The sequence below is a fragment of the Myotis brandtii genome, unplaced genomic scaffold (assembly GCF_000412655.1).
Source record: "Myotis brandtii unplaced genomic scaffold, ASM41265v1 scaffold240, whole genome shotgun sequence".
Taxonomy (NCBI): Eukaryota; Metazoa; Chordata; class Mammalia; order Chiroptera; family Vespertilionidae; genus Myotis; species Myotis brandtii.
Window position 1 is genome coordinate 593377 of NW_005359064.1, and position 20363 is coordinate 613739.

Below are 20363 nucleotides of genomic sequence, written 5' to 3' on the forward strand. Positions count from 1 at the left end.
GGGAGTGCCTTAGTGAAGGTCAGGAGGAGCCCGAGAGCCTTGGTGCGCATGTGAGCCCGGGGGGTTGTGAAGTTTGGAACCCCATGGATAGAGCAGGTGAGGATGCAGGTGGAGATGCCCTCTGATCCTGTGGAGGTGACCTTAGAGATCTTGGGCTCCTCAGGAGAGAGGGGAGGGATGCCTGAGAAGCATCTATTTCAGAACCAGCCAGTGCTGGATAGGAAAATGGCCATAGCAGAGAACCATACCGGCCCTTCACCCAGTGGCAGAAAACACCAGGAGACAATCTGAAATTCAGAACCACAACCCCACTTCCAACAATTCTGATTCCATATGTGTAGGATAGGGCTCCGGATCTGTTTTAAGAAATTATCTGAGTGATTCTGGTACAGGTGGTCAGTGAACTGCCCTGCCCCTTGAATAAATGCTGAATTATCCCTAAGAGTTTTGTAAACCCAAGGAAATATAAAATGTGTACGTTATTCATTTGTCCCCGGGTGACAGACCATGGATAGATCTGTTCAGAATCTCAAAAGAATCCTTAAATTTGCAAAAGTTTAAGACTCACGGAGCTAGAAGAAAAGAATGTAGAACAGAATGAGAGCAGTGCTCTGGTAGGAATACTGGAGAACAGTACCCTTTAAAGAACCGTTTGGTGATGTAGGAAAATTGGTGTTTTCAGGAGCCGAACTGTAAACATGTTATGAAAGTAAAGTCTTGCCACTCAGTTTATAAATCAGGATTGATGTTTGTGTTAATATCTCAATGTTTAAAGGAGATAGTACAATGTTTGGTGGATCTAGAGATTTAACAATTTATCTATTACAGGATATTTTTAAACAAGTTTTTTTTTCCTGACCTAATTAAATCTTCTGGCTTCCCCTGGGTTTCATTTTTTAATTTTGAAGTTAGCAATGTATAAAAGTTCAGTATAATGAAGGTCTTTATTGAGAATGATTAGTAATGGTGCCGCATTTTTGCTCTCCTGTGGTTAAGGGCCTGTCTGCATTTCTATGATAGACATTTTCTGAAATTTAAAGAAGAAAAACTGGTATTGGTGCTACTTGGTTTTTACTCCTAGCTCAAGAACTTTCATGTCAATCAAGTGTACTGCTGAAAAGTGGTGCCTGCTCCCTCTTTTTCCCAAACCCAGGGAAAAGTGGGCATATTGTTTATACTGGCAAAGTCAGTACCACAAACTGGAGGTAGTAGCTCTAGAGGAGGGCTCTGAACTGAGATGTGTTTCCCTGCATGGAAGAGGCCCAGCAGCCCTCTGGGAACCATGGCTTGTGCAGCAGTGGGGTTCGGGTCCCCGAGTTCCACTTTGGATTTTGGCTTGAACATTACAGAATTTACCTGGCCTATGTGGTTTCCTCTAGGCAGATTCTGGCCCTATGAAGGGTTACTATTTATTAAGCTCAGTCAATATTATATTGATCCACAAGGAGTTATTCTCAATTTACTAGGTACCCAGTGCTAGGTTAGATATTGTTAAAAGTTAATTATCTGCCTGTCTGGTGTGGTTGAGCATGGACCCATGAACCAGGAGGTCACTAGTTCCATTGCTGATCAGTACATATCCCGGCTCGATCCCCAGTCGGGGGCATGCAGGGGGTAGCCAAATGATGATTATCTCTCATCATTGATGTCTCTCTCTCTCCCTCTTTCTGAAATCAATAAAAGAAATACCTGAATGGGTTGAGATCTTTAAAAAAGGTAAGTATCCAATATGGCCAAGGACCAACAATAACTCACTGAAAAGTCATCCTAAGAAAGAGAGATCCAGGCCATGTATAATCAAGTGTAAAATTGCACACTCAGATGATTCAAACCAACTTTATGGTGACACTTTGGTTAACTAAGCTGATGACCACAGCTTCTTACAAGTCAGCAATATGGGGTGGGGGTGAGGGGGGGGAGGAGTGGAGGGAATAAGGCTTCATGAGAAGCAAAGCTCTCCATGCTCCTGGCTTTATTTTTAAAATATTTCAATGAATAGTTTCTAAAAGATATAGGACTCATGCCAGACATAGTATGAAATCTTGAATTTGATATTTTCTTGTTTTGAAACTTTTCCCCGTCAACGTTCCTGTGTCTACTGTCCTTAAGTTATCTTTATCAAAATAGGAACAATCTAACATCTAGTTATTTGCACTTGTGTCTTGCTTGCATGGGCCTGCACATGCTAGGTCTAAATAAATCTTTGTTTGGAGTGGAAGTGGCTAGAGGAAATATTGTATGAATCCATTTTAATTTAGTGTTTTTTGCATATTGGGTTTTGATCCTCTTTGTTATAGACTGAAAAATGTAAACTGATTTCAATAATTGTAGACATTAGTAAGCAGATGCTGATAGCTTGGAGAATTCTGCATGAAACTCAGCTTCCTAAGTCAAAACATTACATAATAAATTATTTTTTTCCTCAAAGCATACTTTCTTTATGTCCTCAGAATTGAAGTTTGACATTGAATAAGTATTCACTATTTTTATGTTTCATAAATTGGAAAGACACATAATATGTAATCACTAACATTCCTTTTACATTTGGAACATAAAATCAAACATAACCAACTGGGACATTAAAGCAGAGTTCCAGTAGATACACAGAAAATCTGTTTGCTTTTTGTTGACTTATGCTGAGGTCTGCCAAATAACAGCCTTATTATGCAGATTTTTAGAATAACAGGCCATGGATATCTTAGATTCTTGCCTCTAGTTGCTGACACTCTAGTTTTTGTTTGTTTTGTTTTGTTTTGTTTTAATCTGGACTATTTAGGGACAGATATTCAGGATGAGTTGGGGTTTTTTTTTCTCTCTTTTGGCTCCTGTATCGTTTTTTATATTCTTTTTAATTTCTTCCTGTCCCTCAAGATTTCTTCCCAGAGGACAAGGGCTTCTTTTTAATCCTCTGTGTATCCTTTAGTGTTCCTCCCCCCTTCCTCCTCAGTGCTGACATAATGCCTGGCACTAAGTGAGAGGGAGGGAAGAAAGGAGATGCCATGGGTCAGTCAAAAAGGCAAGCACTCCAGAATCAGGATTTCTTCTTCCATTGGTGTAGCCAGAGTGTTTAGTGCATAAAGCCCTTTACTACTTCTTCTCCAGTGTTCTTTTCTAACATAGACTAGTATATGGTTTTTGGTCTTACCTTTGTTACAAAACACTTTCAAGTAGGTATTTAACGAGTAGCAGCACCTTTCTAGGAGAGGTGAAGGGAACATTGTCCAGGCCCCAGGAGCCCATGGTGCAGTGGAGAAGACAGTATGCCCATGCTCACAGTCATAGTACTATGTGGGATGAGAAGGATGTCTAGAAGGCGTGTGCATTTTGCAGTTAGGATACAAAGGAATAAGTGATTGACTTTATCTGTGAAAAGGAATCAGCAATAGGTACCCAGGAACGGTGGTGTGTGAGCTGAGATTTGAACAGTGAACAGGAGTCTGCCAGCCAGACTCTGGGGTGAGGGTGTCGGGACAGCATGTGGGCAGCATGGCCATTGGGGTGAATCTACAGATGTTCAGGAATTACCAGAGTGTACTAGTACAATGACAGGAAAGTGATGGTAGGAAATTAAGATAAAGAGGTAGGAAAGGATCAAATCAGGAAAATTTCATGTCACATGATAATATTTGAACATTATCCCATGAGCAGTGAGGCGCTAATGAATAGCCTTAAGTAGGGAGAGACTATTTTCACCTATGTGTTTTATAAAATGTCAACTTTCTGTTAGTGTACGGGATATATTGGAGAGGGCAGAATGTAGATGTGAGGGGATGGGTCAAGTTCAGTGGGGACATGAGAGGAAACTCAAACTGCGGTATGGTAGGAATAGGAAACTAATAGGAGCACCATTTAGAAAGTTTTTGGGGGGCTTTTCCCACACCCTTTGAGGAGTATAATACAATCCACTGATGTATGGAAGAAAATATTTGGACATCAATTCTAATTTATTTTCTAGTTTGTACTTTTAAAGGTCAATTATACGTGTGTATGTATAGTAATAATCTGCATATGTAGAGTACTACATTATATAATTTATAAATAATTAAAGATAGTATGGTTGTGTATTTTTAAAAACCTGATTCCTTCTTTGAATATTTAAAACTACTGATCTAAAGCACTTTTCTAAAATAGGCTGATGATTTGATTATTCTGGGAACTTTTTTTTAAACCACAAATTCCCGGGGCTTCTCCCAGAAGATTCTGGTTAAATGGGTCGGTCTGGAATAGTAGTTGTCAAACATCAGTATACATTTCAGAATCATCTGGAGGTCTGGCTTGTTAAAACTCAGCTTGCTAAACCCCATCTGGGAGTTTCTAATTTAGTGCTTCTGGGACTGGGGAGAATTTGCATTTCTAACAAGTGCCCAGGTGATGATGCTGGTTCAGGGACCCACTTTGAGAACTACTGGTCCAGTGTGGTCTCAGGACACAGGCCTCTCTGAGATCAGGTGATAAGTTCTGATCTAGATGTGCTCATGTTCTCCTCCAGACAATTCTTGCAGATATTGTCATTTTTTCCCTTTTTACTCCTATTGCTATGATAGAGACAAAGGTTTTTTTCCCACACTATAGTTTTCAATATTGATGGAGGATAAGAGCACTGGTGTTATATTCAGGCAGATTAAATTTACAGGGAATATATGTGAGTGGTTTATATCAATCCTGTAGCAAATCTATGAGGTACTTATTTGTATACTAGAGGCCCGGTGCACGACATTTGTGCACGGGGGTTTTGGGGGCCCTCAGCCCAGTCTGTCCAGGGGTTGCAGTCCCGGACCCATCAGGGGATGTCCGACTGCCGGCTTAGGCCTGCTCCCCATTAGCGCTGCCGCAGAGGCGGGAAAGGCTCCTGCCACTGCCACTGCGCTCACCAGCTGTGAGCCCTGCGAGCCCCGCTCAGGGTTTTTGGCTGAGTGGCACTCCTCCTGTGGGAGAGTACTGACCACCAGGGGGCAGTTCCTGCGTTGAGCATCTGCCCTCTGGTGGTCAGTGCGTGTCATATCGACCGGTCATTCTGCCATTCGGTCAATTTGCATATTAGCCTTTTATTATATAGGATGGGAACAGAGACAGTCAGGTCCCTAATGATTTAACTGCATCTGTACAATATTTTGGAAAATAAATAACACTATTACCCATTAAAAATGTATTTTGAATTTTAAATCAATGAGAAAAATATATGCTTATTTATTATAGTCAGGTCTTTTTTATGATTAGGAATCAGTAAATTGATATAAAATGAAGAATGCAGTGAGTATAAATGCCACAGAAAGTTTAAGAACAAGACAACTTATTTCCTGTGAATTATATAAAATATATCCATTGGCAAATAGCACTTTTACAATAGTGCATAACATTAGCCATTTAAATGCCTGTGCAATGTGTAAAAACTGCTTGCTTGATTAAATTATGTAGAAGAGCATTTCTATAACGCTTAGTGTCTGATTCACTAACCATTATTGGGGCACTCAAAGTTTAAGAGGCATTATGTACATTCATTGTTGGCAGGCAATTAAATGTCGCTGTCACTGGGTTGATTTACAAGAAGAAAGCAGTGGCTTTGCTATGTTGGTGCAGGTTTGTTTTTACAACTCCTAACACAATGATGTATATTATAGCTCACTTTCTGTTTATCCTTTGAAATGTGTAGTGTATGGCCTTTTATCTCACTATTTTAAAATTGGAAAAAGTGGAGAGGACCACCTGAGATTACATGTAATTTAGGAAAATAGAACATATAACATCAGTTCTTTTGGGGGGTACTTTAGCACTTGTTTTTGATCTGCCCTTTTTATAGAGACCCATTTAATACTTCATGCATTTGGTAAAGGCTGCCTTAAATGGGGTCATTCTGTATTTAGAACAAATGAGAAAAATGTTCCAGAAATCTCCTCAAGGAGTATTACAGCCTTTTTACAAAATAGCTGCAAATGGACTGTAATTATCACAAGAAGAACTATTGCTAGAGTATATAAATCCATTTAACCTGGTAAAGGCAGAACTCAAAATGTGTATGTATGTTATAAATAAGTTTATGAAATTAACTTTTGTCCTCCACTGGCTTCTTAGAATCAGGAACTTATTTGCAATGCAATTCATGTAACCATCAGTATATAAATAGTACACATTGTTGTGTTGCTTATTTTATAAAGGTGGGTTAAGGGTGATAATGTGTAGCCTGGAAAGAGTATGAATTTTGGACTCAGGCCTCGGTTTAACTGCTGGCCCTACACCAAATTGTGTGTGTCTTTGGGCAAGGTATTTGACTACTCCAAATGGCCATTTTTAAAAATAGGAATGTATCCATCAAGGTCCAGTCAGGAGACAGAAACCACACAGTGATTTGAACAGGGAACGTTTTTTGTAAATGAATAATTAACAGCAGATTAGAATACAGGAGATTGGCTAGTGTGGAGTTGAATTGAGCTCTAAGGAATAAAGGAGTAGCAGATGTGAAGAACAGCCACTGGTCCAGGACGGAAATAGAGGTCCAAGGAGATCTCTAGAGCTGAGATCCAGGTCATGACTGTGGCTCAGTGGATGACATGGAAGTCATTGTGGGGACACATTGATACAATAGAGAAGAAATGTGTCCTCTAGGGTGGCTTGGACAGCTGTTGATGGGTTCTGTCCCTTTGGAGGTGCTACAAAACCACTGGGGAGAGTGGTTGCTGGGGCAAGCTGCTCTCTGCCGGCCACCATGCACCAGGGCAGCGGAGCACCGGGAAGGCCCCTGCACTGCAAGCCTTGTGCTGGAGAAGCCTCAGTGCTGAGGGCCTTTAAGGGAGGCCCGAGAGCCCATTCCTTCCCCCTGCAGTGCCTCTCCAGACCCACCACTGTCAGAGCTTAACATCTTCACAACGGGGACAGGAAACCTACTTAGTCGGCCCAGATACATTTTTGCAGAGCAAGCAATGAAATGTGAATTTAGAGCTGAGTGTTGGTAACTGGCACAAATAATATTGACAGTTGCCTTTAGAGTTTTTAAGTTTAAATAATACATGTAGACATTTGCATGGTTTTTGCTATGTAACACGTTCTTTGAATCAGACCTATTGAGACGATAGTCTTATACGGGTTGTGAGGAGTAAATGAAATAATTACTATATGTCGCCTTAAGCAGAATCTGGCTAGCGCGTGACAGATGTTCACGAATGGTAGCTGTTAATACCAGAGCACTTTGTAGATCACAGGTTGCACTCTGACTGCCTTGGTGGGGCAATCACATAGTAGTTTTGATTGATAACTTCAAGCTGAACAAATAGTCCCAGATAATGTTTCTATACCACAGACAACAATATTGGCAGAATTGTGAAGTCAGTTTAGTGGATCTAGACCTCACCCTTTACAAAATTGAACAGGACAGAAATGAAAAAAAGATCAGTGTATGCTTTGCCATCAGAGATAAATTTGGTTAGTAAAATGTACAAATACATGTCCTGGGTCAAGACAGTGGGTCACAATTGAAGAAATGTTAAGTCCTGCCTTAAATGATGGGCTCTAATCCTTGTCCATTTTTCTTTGTCTTTTCTTCAGTGGGATATAGAATGGTCGTGTGAAAGATCTTACAAGGTTTCCTTTGGGGGAAAACTGGACCATCTTCTCCTTTATAGCTCCTATGTTAATGATGTCATACTCTTCTTGGGTCTACTGAATAATTCCCTGCTACTCTAAAGCAAGAATAAAGATAAATTCCCTCTAGTATGCAAATGACAATATTTTATTTTCATAAATCAAGAATGACCTTTATAGACAACTAGCCTTGCTATCTAATTATTGCCAGAAAAAGAAGAGTTCAACTTTTCTAAAGTGAAAACTATAATTTGTGTAGACTTCATTAACATTTAACTGGATTATAGTTTTCAACCATAATAAAAATGAGCATGGTCAGTGATTTAGTCACATTTATAGCAGGGCTGGGTGTTTTGTGGGGCTATATTAAAATTGTTTTCATTGTGTAGTTGTTTGTTACATTAAACTTCTTTAAAAAATTGGCAAAAATTATTGCAGCTGAATTCTGCATATAATTTTGGGGACTTTATTTTCTATTTTTCTAAAAAGCATTTATCGGTGTCTGTCATGTACCAATGCTAGGGAATGCCAAGATGACTTAGATACAATTATAATCAGAATTACTTTTGAGCAGAAATAGGCTTGCAGACACCTATTCTTTTGAAGTTCTTCAGTTTTCATGAAATATTATCTGGCCTACCACTGTTTCACCTGCTTTCTAAAGCACATGGCTCTACCCTTCAGTAATAGCACAGACTAGTTGCAATTTTTAGTTGGGGAGTAAATACACAAAATTTAGCAGCCCAATAAGACTTTGTTGAAAGAAACAATATTCATAAAGGCCATTTTCAGGGATATTACAGCTTTAAGCCTAGAATGCACTGAGCTCCCACAAAATCAAGTTTATTGAATCAAAGTTTGGTGACATGCTATCATACTATGTTACTAAATAGACCCTAAAACCCATAGCTCTGTTCTGGTGGATGCTGATGAGAGCTCTGTTCATGAACTTATGTTGATTGCTTCTTACCAGGGTCCTGGGAAGATAGTTCTCTCTAGATTAGGAGTAGTTGTGTTTCTTTCGGATTTTCAGCTGGAAGACAGTATCGCATAGTGTTAAGAATCTGGGCCGTCAACACAGGATGCCTGGGTTCAAATTTCTGCTTTACCTTCCAGCTTTGAGACCCTGTGTAAACTCTGTAACCGCCGTGCCTCAGTTTATATACCTATAAAAGGAAGACCATAGTATCTACCTTATTGGGTTGACATCAGGATTAAACAAGCCCTCAGTAAAACATAGTCCCTATTAGTAGTTTTAGTATTAATATTATTATCTCATAGATACTGTGAATTATGTAATCAATCGTATTTTCTTTTTTGGACTGGCTACCCCAAACTCAAAGTGAAATAAATTTGTAGCTAACTTCCAGTAAATGAACCTGGTGACATTGTTTTATTACTTGGTGGTGAAGTGGAGACCTCACTATATTCCTGGTATAATCTCATTTTATTTTTTTGCCCACTTTCCTTGCTTTTGAATTTTAATTTTTCTTTGATTTTGTTAATTTAACTCTTATGTCATTGCGTAGTAAGATATGTTATGGAGTAGGCCATGCAATCATCATTTTTGCACAGGAATCAGCAATGATGATAACCTAAGTATTTGACATCCATAGATACTTTTGCATAAAAATTTATTATTGATTCAGCACATGTAGTATTTTAGTGTGTTGTATTCACATTTGCTAAGGAAAAACTGGTATGATGCAGGCATGTGGGCATGTACATATGTGTGAGTATGTGTGTGAGTGAGAGAGACTATGAATGAAGCAGGCCACCACCCCACCCATCTTGCATCACCTTTCCTCCATCTTATTTATGACGTGGCTCAGTCTCAATTCCCCTCCACAGAAGAGAAATAATTTATGTTGATTTGACGGAGGAATGCAGTGCAGCCATGAGCGTTGGACATTAGTCCAAGTAAGACAGTTCTGGACAAACCTTGGCAAAGTTTGCCGCTGACCACATGCCTGTACATGATGGCAAACTGTCTGTTATTTGGAAAATCAAGGAGGCTTATTTTTGGAAATGCTCATTCATTTCACTAAGTTTCAGCGGGCTTTGCTTCCTCATCATACTCTTCACTGGCCTCAAAGCATTTACAAATCCCACATGCCCCATAGAGGAGCCCACGGGAGTATGCTGCAGGATTGCTCACAACTCTTTAATTTCTTACTAAATTTCCAATGATATAGTCCAACTATTTGCAGTGAAATGAACTCATGAGAATAATTGTTGTGTGAGGTGTATATGGTATGAAGGATTTAAGAATTAATAATAACAGGTATGATTGAACATGCCTGGCACTGTTGCACTAACTTTACATTTGCTGTATAATTGAATGATTAGAAATACCACATAAGGTACATGTTATCTCCATTCTACAGGTAGGGAAATCAGAGTGCATAGGGCCAGGTGATTTGTCTTCAGTCACAAAGCTAGGAGTGGAAGAATGAGGATGTGCCAGACCTTTGACCCCGGAACCTGTTCACTACCACCACTACACAGAGCTGCCTAAAAAGCCAAAAGTTTTACAAAAAATGAAATAAAATAAAATAAAATAAAAAACCATATGGTTAATTTGCTCATTCTCAAAATGGTCATTTCAATTCTGATGTTGTTTACCTTAATCTTATATCATTTTAGTTCCATCCACCACCTTTGGTATTTTAGGGTCTCTCATCTGTTGGATGATTGCCAGTGGATCTGAAAATTGGTGTGCAGGGGGATATATCTTCCGGCAATAGGAAATTCATAGTTTGTCCTATTTTCCAGTGGTTTGATAATCATACATGGGTCCAGAAAGAACCATTTCATCTTTTTATGTTTCCTTTCAAGTGATAAAAGTAGCTTTATGTAATAGGAAAATTATATCCTTTCTCCAGCATTGCATTAGTCTTTGGGGTTGCTATCAGCTGTGCATTCTCTTCCCTTTACATTTGGTTATATCTTTAGTGTCAACAGTTGCTTCATAAAGCAGATCTTTAACCAGCCTTGAGTTGTTTTGTGGATGCCCATAGCTGGTTCTCACTGTTTAAAACTGCACTGCAGGACTTTCATCATCAATGTGCTGTCTATGTTTCCATGGTTATTTTTTTTCTTTTGGAACATTATTAGTGCTACCCACTGTTTGGGCTTATTTCTACAGTACAGAAGCTATTTTCTACATTAGATTTGGAGTTTGCAACCAAGGGAACATATTTATCATACATGTTTACATTGTCTTGTAACATTTCCTATCCCAAAGAGTTTGCAACCAAGGGAACATATTTATCAACATGTTTACATTGTCTTGTAACATTTCCTATCCCAAAGTCGAAAGTTGTTAGTAGTATATGCTTTAAACAAATCCATTTTGTTTCTTTGAACTTGTTAAAACTGAGTGAAGGGCAGTATAAATTACCATGTGTCAAGCTGAAATATTAAGTTGATGCTGTATTTTTATAGTGTGTTTCTGTTCCCAGTGGATTGTTTAATTGACCAGTTCTGTTAAATATGTTACAATATACAGCATCCGAAGCCACTAATTTCACAATCATGCCTGGAGATCACAATTAAAAGAAAGTTAGAAACCTAGCACAGGCCTTTTAAAAGGGTCTGAGCTCCCTCATTCTGCCCTGTTTAACTTTTTGTTTTTAATCAGTGATTTGGTGGCAGACATAGAAAGCATGCTTATCAAATTAGCAGATACCCAAGTCTAGGTAGGATGACTAATACCCAAATACAAAATCAGGATTCCAAAAGCTCTCAATAGACTGGAGTGATGCACTGAAAACAAAGAGATAGGGGTTAGTGAGGATAAATACATCCTGTGTTTTCATTCATAAAGTCACTTACTTAGTATAGGAGAGGAGAATCGGCTCAACAGCAGTGATTTGCATTTCACGCCCCTATGGGAATTCAGGCTCCTAGAAGCTCAAAATGGACCAGCACCCTGTTGAGACTGCTGAAAGAGCACGAGGTCCAGGGACGTGGACAGTTGAATTTAGAACTTGGAGTCCTTATTGTGGAAAAGTGCTGATAAACCTGTGAGTGTTCAGAGGTTTACCAGGATAGGGAAAGTCTTCCTAGCTTCTAGTAGGAAGATCTGGAGGGAGCAAAGCATGTTTTGCCCAGAGAAGTGAAGACATAGAACATGACAGTTCTTTTCAAATGATCAACTTTCCTGGGTAAGATCTGAGACTTTTTATTATTTCTGCAGAGGTAGAGCTAAGATAAATGAGTAGACAAGGTAAGCAGAGCGTGGACCTTTACAAAGAGGGAGTTATGTACATGGTAAGGATGCTTTTTTAAAATTCTCAGTGCCTCACCTGTTCATAAGCTGTCTGTCTGTCTAGAAGGTTGTTGAATTGACTAAACATTTGGATGGGAGTTGGACCAGGTGACCTCTAACATCTGTTTCATCTCTGAAGTTGTACAATTGCTGTTTCACTTATTGCTGCCAGGGCATACAGTACAGACAGCCTATATAATAAAGAGCTAATATGCTAATTAGACTGGATGGTGGAACGACCTTCCTGAACGACCAGTGGGCGGGGGATGGGGCCGTGGGGTTGTGAGGCAGCCGGGCCTGCGAGGGCCTACTCTTGCATGATTTTCATGCAGTGAGCCTCTAGTAGTGTAATAATATTCTTATTTTTATGTGTTATTGATCAGAACCCTTAATTTTTATCATTGACAGATAATTATAATTTTAAATTAATGTAATTAATGACATTATCTAATGGTTAATAGAATCCTTTATAATAAAAGCCTAATATGCTAAGTGTCCAGTTGTCCAGTAGTCTGTTCAACCAGTCAAATAGTAATATGCTAATGATGTGCTAAGGCCGCTCAACTGCTTGCTACGACGTGCACTGACCACCAGGGGGTAGACAGTTGACTGGTAGGTTAGCTTGCTGTTGGGTCCAGCCAATCGGGACTGAGCGAGACAGGCCAGACATGCCCTGGAGCCCTCCTGCGGTCCCTCCTCAGCCCCGATCATGCACTAGTGGGGTCCCTCGGCCTGGCCTGCACCCTCTCGCAATCCAGGACCCCTTGGGGGATGTTGGAGAGCTGGTTTCAGCCTGATCCCACTCAACGCAGGAGCTTCCCCCTGGTGGTCAGTGCTCTTCCACAGGGGGAGCGCCACTCAGCCAGAAGCCGAGCTCACAGCTGGTGAGTAAAGCGGCAGTGGCAGGAGCCTCTCCCACCTCTGCAGCAGCACTAAGGATGTCCAACTGCCGTCCCCCGAGGGCTGCCGGACTGCAAGAGGGTTCAGGCCAGGCTGAGGGACACCCCTCCCAACGCAGAGTGCACAAATTTTGTGCACTGGGCCTCTAGTGTTCATAATAATTGATTTGGTCAATGTAATAAGTCACTTTTGAAATGTGAAACATTGGAGAAAAGACTTGATACTATAGTAATTCAAAGTAACAGGAGACATTTAAGGATGCTGGATGGGACTGAACATTTTCTCTGTGCCCCAGGATGCTGAAACAGCTAAATTGCTTTGCATATACTACATTTTGTTTTATTGGTTTTTTTTTAAGTAGTCTTATTTCTACCACCAAAATTAAGCATATGTTTACCACATGTTTAGTTTTAATTCTTGCCTTTAAAAATTGTGAACTATAAGCAAATTTATAACCTGTTTTAATTTTGATACCTAAAATATCCAAAGTATTACTAGTAAAATAAAACCAGTTTCTATGGTAAATTTATAATAATCCTTAGAAAAATAATTTGCAAGCTATGTCCATGAGCTATACTGCATTTGTCTCCTGCTGTCGTGCCAGTGGTGTGGTGAAAGTTTTTTCTTTTAATTTTTTTGTTCAAATTGTAATGGTTTTTCTATAGAAAACACATTGAACACTAACAAGATCAGTTATTCCAAATTCCTGTGCATCTGCCAAATTAGAAAACACATTGAACACTCACACGATCAGTTATTCCAAATTCCTGTGCATCTGCCAAATAGGAATTATAAATTTGAATTTTTAAAATATTGGTTCTTTTGGGGGAACGATATAATATAGCATTTTGGCAAGACATGGTTAATACTCAGCTAGCAAGGGTACAATAAGGTCAATATCCAGAGTTCCTCAGCACAAAGTTCAAATCAAATTTAATTAGCATCAAGAAGGTTTATGGTAACCTATAATCATCATAGCTTTTTCCTGAGGTCTAGTGTTATCTACATTACTTACCATTCTGTTATGTTTTAGGAGGTTGCCTCTTTGATGAGCCATATAGCACTTGTGGATATAATCAAGCTGAAGATGATGACTTCAATTGGGAGCAAGTAAACACCCTGACCAAACCAACTTCTGATCCATGGATGCCATCAGGTTTGCTTTTAGTTTTAAGTGTTTTTTTGTTTGTTTGTTTGTTTGTTTTTAATCAAATGTTCACAAGAGTCTTAATCACAGTAAATGTTCACTGGGTATTGGTTGAATGAGTGAGGGTGTAGATCTTTGAGTGTGGCAGTCAAGAACCGATGAACTAGTGAGAGTGCTACTATAATTAAGAGGACCAGTTACAAAGAGTTTATCTTTGTCTCTCTTTATTTAAAGTCTAATTAAAGTTTACTTCCATTACCTTTGGGTACATCTGAGCTAGATTAATGGACACTTCCCAAATAATCCTTCCCAAGCAGCAGATATGGGAAATAGATTGATGTCTCTTCTGGCAAATGTGTCTAGTGAATGGAACTGTAGCTGGGGAATCGAAATTACAAAGTCTTGGTCACAAATTGGAGAATTGGAGACCTTGGGAGGTAGCATAAACTTTGTCCTCAGGGGCTCACCTGGCACCTGGGTGAACTGTGAGGATGCCAGTGATCTTGAAAGCATTCTGCAGATGAAACAGTCATGCACATATGTGGATGCTTTGTCTTCTGTATAAGTGCTTAGTATATTTCCTGATGAGTAAATGACATTTGCTCCACTGAACACCAGCAAGAATTCTACCTTATTTTCAGAAGAAGGAGTTGGCAGATCGTTATTAGTGAACTCTAATCACATTGGAGCTTGATCACTTTAATGGACATCCTTTTCAGGCTGTGATGTTGGACATCTTTAAAATTTTAGATTTGCAGATTCATTTTATAAATAGGGTAAAGAGTGTGCCCCATTCAGGATTCAAACTGTAAAACATGTCATTTTGATTTGGATTTCAGGTAAATACATTTTTTTTGGTAATTTTTAATGACTGTAAAGTTCTTCATTAATGCACCTAAATGCAGCAATAAGTACATATAGTAATCTTGTGAAGGTAGCTTCAAACATGAAGTAGAATCTAATGTTCTTAACTAAGCTTTAATCGTTTTGGTGCCCTCCATGTTCTTGATGTCTCCTTCCCAGGTTTAGATCCTATAACTTCAAAGAAAGGAGCTTTGAGCTCCTTAACACTATGACTTTATTGGACTTCAAAATGTTTCTAGCTCTTGTTTATTTATCCATAACTGACAGTCTCTCTTTTTCCCTCTCATTTTTGTTTGTTTGTTCATATATGTGCTTTTGGATATGTCTTGTATTTGAATTAGCGGTACTTTGGTTGCTCCCCCCCCCCACACACACACATTCCAGTTACTGTTTTCATTCTTGTCAGTATTGGGGAAAGGGGAGAGGAGAGCAGAACTGTGCTCCCATGTGGAGCTGTCCTTTGCCAAACAGGCTTCTTACCCTGAAAGTCTTTTGGTCATCGTCACCTGCTCTCTCTTGAGGATCCAGTCTATGTCCAGAGAGGCTGGAGATGGATGTGGCTATGGTACTCAGACAAAGTACTGGTAGATTTATCCACAGGAGTTCACTCATGCTTTCTTTATTATCTTTGAATTTGGTGAGCAATTTGGTAGTTGATTTTATTATTGTGGTCCTTTAGATTGCAGTCTGACTTGGAAAAATTGACTTTTTACAAAGCACCCCCAATATTGCAAGATCTTCTTCAGTTTCCACTGCTTCTATTTTTATCACATGATTACAAACTTCCCCTTATAAAGGAAGGGGAAGAATTGTTTCTTGTCACTATCTTGTCCTTTTCTTCTTTATGTTGTTCCATAATACTGTCTCAGACCAAGTTGACCAAGTTTTAAATACAGAAAGGATGGGATCCTAGCAGAGGCTGTTACAAAAATGGCATTTAAAGCCCAATTGCATCCTGGAACAATCAGTTGGGTAATTGAGGGAATGGAGGGGAAGCAACTGTTTAAATATCAGGCCTTTGAAGTCTCTTCCGTCTTTGGAAGAATATAGTAGGGCTATTTAGATGTTCTGTTTGAATTTACTCTCATTCTGTTGACTAATAGAATACTTGGTGGTGAATATTAGGCTTTTGTAGCTTAATATCTCTGAATGTTACATATTCTAAAACTTTTTCAGTTCCATATGATTTCTGATAATTACAAACAATGTGCTCTCAACCACTGCTAAACAGGTTGGAAGTCCTTGTTGGGACATGTCAGCAAGAGGGTGGGGGAAGGACTAGCAGTCCAATTCCTCTACCTCTCTATGCCTTTGGGCATGGTCCAGATTTTTGTTATCTTACAAAATTATAGGCAATCCAAATTCAAAACCTAATGTATTAAAATCAATAGATTGATAATTATTCCATCGGATTACATTTTTTGCCTTAATATAGAATTGCAAATACTGGAATTTTTTCCTACTATGTATTAAACAAAGTTTAATTAAAAAAGTTTCTTTGAGCCATAATATGAGCTAATCATGATACCAATTACTGTGGAAGATGAAGGATTATAAGAAATGATTTTTTTCTCTCTCAGAATTCATCTACTTGGGAAAGAAAGTTACAAAAATACAACTAGTGAGCAATCTAAAATGATACATAATTATATAATGATATAGTATAGGCTGAAAGTGTTTGAAGAGCAGTTTTCTTACCTTAAAACCAATATATATAAATAATATGGACTTGTGCCCAGCTGACCAGTCCACCTAAAGTGAGAAGTTAAATTCTCAGTGAAATATCATTGTTAGAAGGAAATATCATCTTATAAATTTGCATATGGTATGAATTTTAAACTGAGCTGTCAAAATGTACATAGAGCCTTGAGGTTTAATTACTATTTAGTTTCAAGGGTTTTCTCCTCCTCCTTTTTCTCCTCTCCTCTTTCTCCTCCTCTCTTTCTGTTAGTATGTATAACATAGCTTATTCTTTTCCAAAACTAATTCCAAAGGGTGGCTCTTTTACACTAAAACAGAAACTAATCTTATGAAATTTTCAGGATAACTAGGTGGCAAAATCAGATACAACCATAACTCTTTGAGGGTTAATATTTTAAGCCTTTATGTAAAATATTATTTGATTTGTTCTTGCACATGTATTTGTATTTGGTCTCACATGTGTAGGCTGGTCTGTGATGCCTTAGACCAAGGCTTGGCAAGCTGTGTCCTGTAGGCAAATAACATCCTGCTGCCAGTTTTTGTATGACTTGCAATCTAAAAATGGTATTTACATTTTTGAGTGGTTGAAAAATCACAATAATGATACTATTTTGTGACACATGAAACTCAGATTTCAGTGTCCATAAACAAATTGTTATTGGCACACAGCCATGCCCGTTTGTTAAATATTGTCCATGGCTGGTTTTAAGCTACCACGGCAGGGTGCATACCACAGTAGTATCCACAAAGCCTGGATATTTCCTGTCTCATTCTTTTCAGGAAAAAAAATGTGTGTACCCCTGTCCTAAACCATTTCGGTACCAGAATATAATTGTGATTTTGGACTCTTAATTTATATTGTTATTGTTTTCTATATTCATATTTATTAACATACAAACATTATTTCACATTTTGTTTCACTTTCAGATTGTATGTTTTCCAAACATTGGGCTATTAAAATCAGTGAGAAAAAAAACCTGATGAATAGGACTTCCTCTATCTTTCCCATAAATTTGCTGTCTATTAAAAGCATTGTGATTTTCTTTATTGTTTAGTAACATAATTCTCTTGAGACTATGGTGAGTCTAAGAAGCAAATAATCCATCAAGATGAATTTAAAAATTATGACAGTGAGAGACTAAATTTTTATTCTAATCTTAAAATTTACTCTAATTAAAATATTACTTTGTCTGTCTTCTTTGAAATAGATGCTCCAGTGTGTAGGGTTTGTTTTTCTTTCTCTTAATGTGTGAGGTTATCTTTAGCCACATTAAAAAATTTTAAATACAGTCTGGAGCCTTATAAATGCTGACATAATAACTACTCCGAGGCTCTGACATTGGCTCTGGAAATACATATTTAGGGCGAATAAATACCAAATCATTTGTATGTTTTTACTTGAAGTCGACAGTTAACGTTATAATGGATTATACTCTTTGAATCAGACAGTTTTTCTGATGGTGGGGAACTTTCTTAAACTTTGTCATAAGGATGGCCACTTTGAGCAGAAGAAAACTTGATTAAGTAACCAAATAATAACCTGGCATCTCGTTACACTGGTTCATGCTATCACTTTATATACTGAAGTACATGGGTAATTATCAGCGTAGAGTAAGAATTATTGATTAAGCATTTTATGATATAAAAACACCTACATAGTTTGACAATGATTGGTGGTTTCTTTGATGTTCTCAAGTTCTTTATTTACATTAGTTAAAAGATTTTTGTCATCTTAAAAAATTATAGACACTTCCAAATTCAAAACCTAATGTATTAAAATCAATACAGTTTTCCTCTAATAATAAGGCCTGTCATCTTACTTTGCATGATCTACAAAAAGAAAGCGGAATTTACAATTACATGACTCCGAACCTTACTGTTGTATTGACATTTCTGAACCTTTGACATAACTTAATTCAATCCACATTTATTGAGAGGTTCTGATAGATCTGATTTTGTACCAGACCATATGTTTCCCAGGCCGTCTTTGTATCCTCAATACATAGCATAATTTTTAGAACTTAGTAGGTTCTCAAAATATGTTTCCAAGGTGAGTAAAGAAAATGTATAGGTCCTGCTTTCAGAGACCTTACAGTCTAGTGGAAAAGATGGGTTTTAGCCCAGTGAGAGACCCTTTTCAGACTTTTAACCTACAGACTGAAAGATAATAAATTTTTGTTGTTTTAAGCTACCAAGTTTATGCTCATTTATTATGATTTGGTTGATGTTTTTATATTTTATTAGAATATAACATGTAACTTAGTGTTCCAGTTCTATAAAATGGAAAATTTACAAGATCCATAGTTTATGTATAAGAATATGTGACCCTGTTTTATATTTTAAAAGATAAACAATAAATCCATTTATAATATAAAAAAATAAAGGTAGCTTATAGCCATAGGCATTTGATACTCATAAAGCTGGTTTTTATTTCTGCCCGACATGGTCTCGTGAAGATACCATGCCTCTAAAAAGGCTATACTTAAGTGAATTTGGGTCCTAGTGCTGGGAAAACAAAACATTATGCTTAGTGTTTTTCTAAGTAGCAGATCATGCATCGAGCGGGAAGCTCATTTAGCTTCCCACATCCAAGCTTTACATATTGCAAATTGAGAACAGTGTTTTTTCTGATCTTTATGGAGATGCAATGACTAAGGATTGGATCGTTTCTCTGGGTGTTTATATGAAAGAGAGAGGGAAGTGCCAGGATGGAGGAGCAATATGCACTCTTAGTGTGATGACCCAGAAAATAGGAAAAAATGACTCTGTATTTGTGTAGAGTCAGTTTCACATTTGGGGACATGATGGATGGAGAGACAAAGGAATTGAAGTTTTCTTTTTGGGCGCATTCATCAGGCATGTTTTGCTCCTGCTAGGGAAGGCTTCTCTGTTTATCTACATTTCAGGACTTATACGGGGCTTAGCCAGTGAAGAGAAGACTAAAAAGGGCTTGAAATGATATTTTTTCCTTATTAAATTTCAGTGTGTATGTAGTGAGTAATATTTTTGGCACAGAATAGTCAGACAGTTGTCTAATTATCTCATTCATTCTTTGAGTCTTGTCAACATTCAACAAATATTTATTAAACACCTTCTATGTGCTAGACACTGTTGGAGATGCTTGGGAGCCATCACTGAGTGCACCAAATAGGACCCCTTCCTGGTGCACCCCACACTCCCAGTCTGGTGAGATTGTTCCTGGATTGCCAAAGAATTATATCCTATAAGACCATGTTTTCCATCACTTATTATTGACTTTTTGGAAACTAGTACTCAAAAAATAATACAAAATTTAGTGCATCAGACTCAGCACATTATATCATCAAATTCAGCTTTCTTGTATGCTTTGTTCTTAAAAAAAAAGAGCAAAAACATCTAAATCACAGGCACGGGGCAGTATAGTGTGTTCTGGTAATTCTCTTTTATAAAGCAAAGTAAGCTTGTATACGTAAATGAAACTTAGCAGTTGACAAAGATTGCTTTTTTGCTATATATCTTTTAATCCTCATGATGACCCTGGGACCGTGGTTGGCAAACTGCAGCTCGCAAGCCACATGCGGCTCTTTGGCCCCTTGAATGTGGCTCTTCCTAAGCCTTAGGAGTACCCTAATTAAGTTAATAACAATGTACCTACCTATATAGTTTAAGTTTAAAAAATTTGGCTCTCAAAAGAAATTTCAATCATTGTACTGTTGATATTTGGCTCTGTTGACTAATGAGTTTGCCGACCACTGCCCTAGAGTAAAGGCTATTCTAGACTTTCCTAAAATTTTAGAAACAAACCTCAATTAGATCAGGTTGATCCACAAGTAAATTGATTGCCTGACAAAACAAACTTGAAAACACTTTAATGGAAGATAATATCTAGGCATGCAAAGTGTAACAATCACAATTCCAAGCACCCAA

At 38.1% G+C, this 20363-nt stretch overlaps 1 protein-coding gene across 1 annotated transcript in view; it reads left to right on the forward strand.

Moving 5' to 3' along the window:
• The first annotated feature begins 13809 nt into the window (after nt 1-13809).
• Nucleotides 13810-20363, forward strand: part of PTPRM (protein tyrosine phosphatase, receptor type, M) — a 465580-nt gene continuing 459026 nt past the window's right edge. The window contains exon 1 of the mRNA XM_014540254.1: nt 13810-13901. Within this exon, the coding sequence (XP_014395740.1) occupies nt 13892-13901 (10 nt within the window). The 5' untranslated portion in view covers nt 13810-13891. The remainder of the gene's footprint in view (nt 13902-20363) is intronic.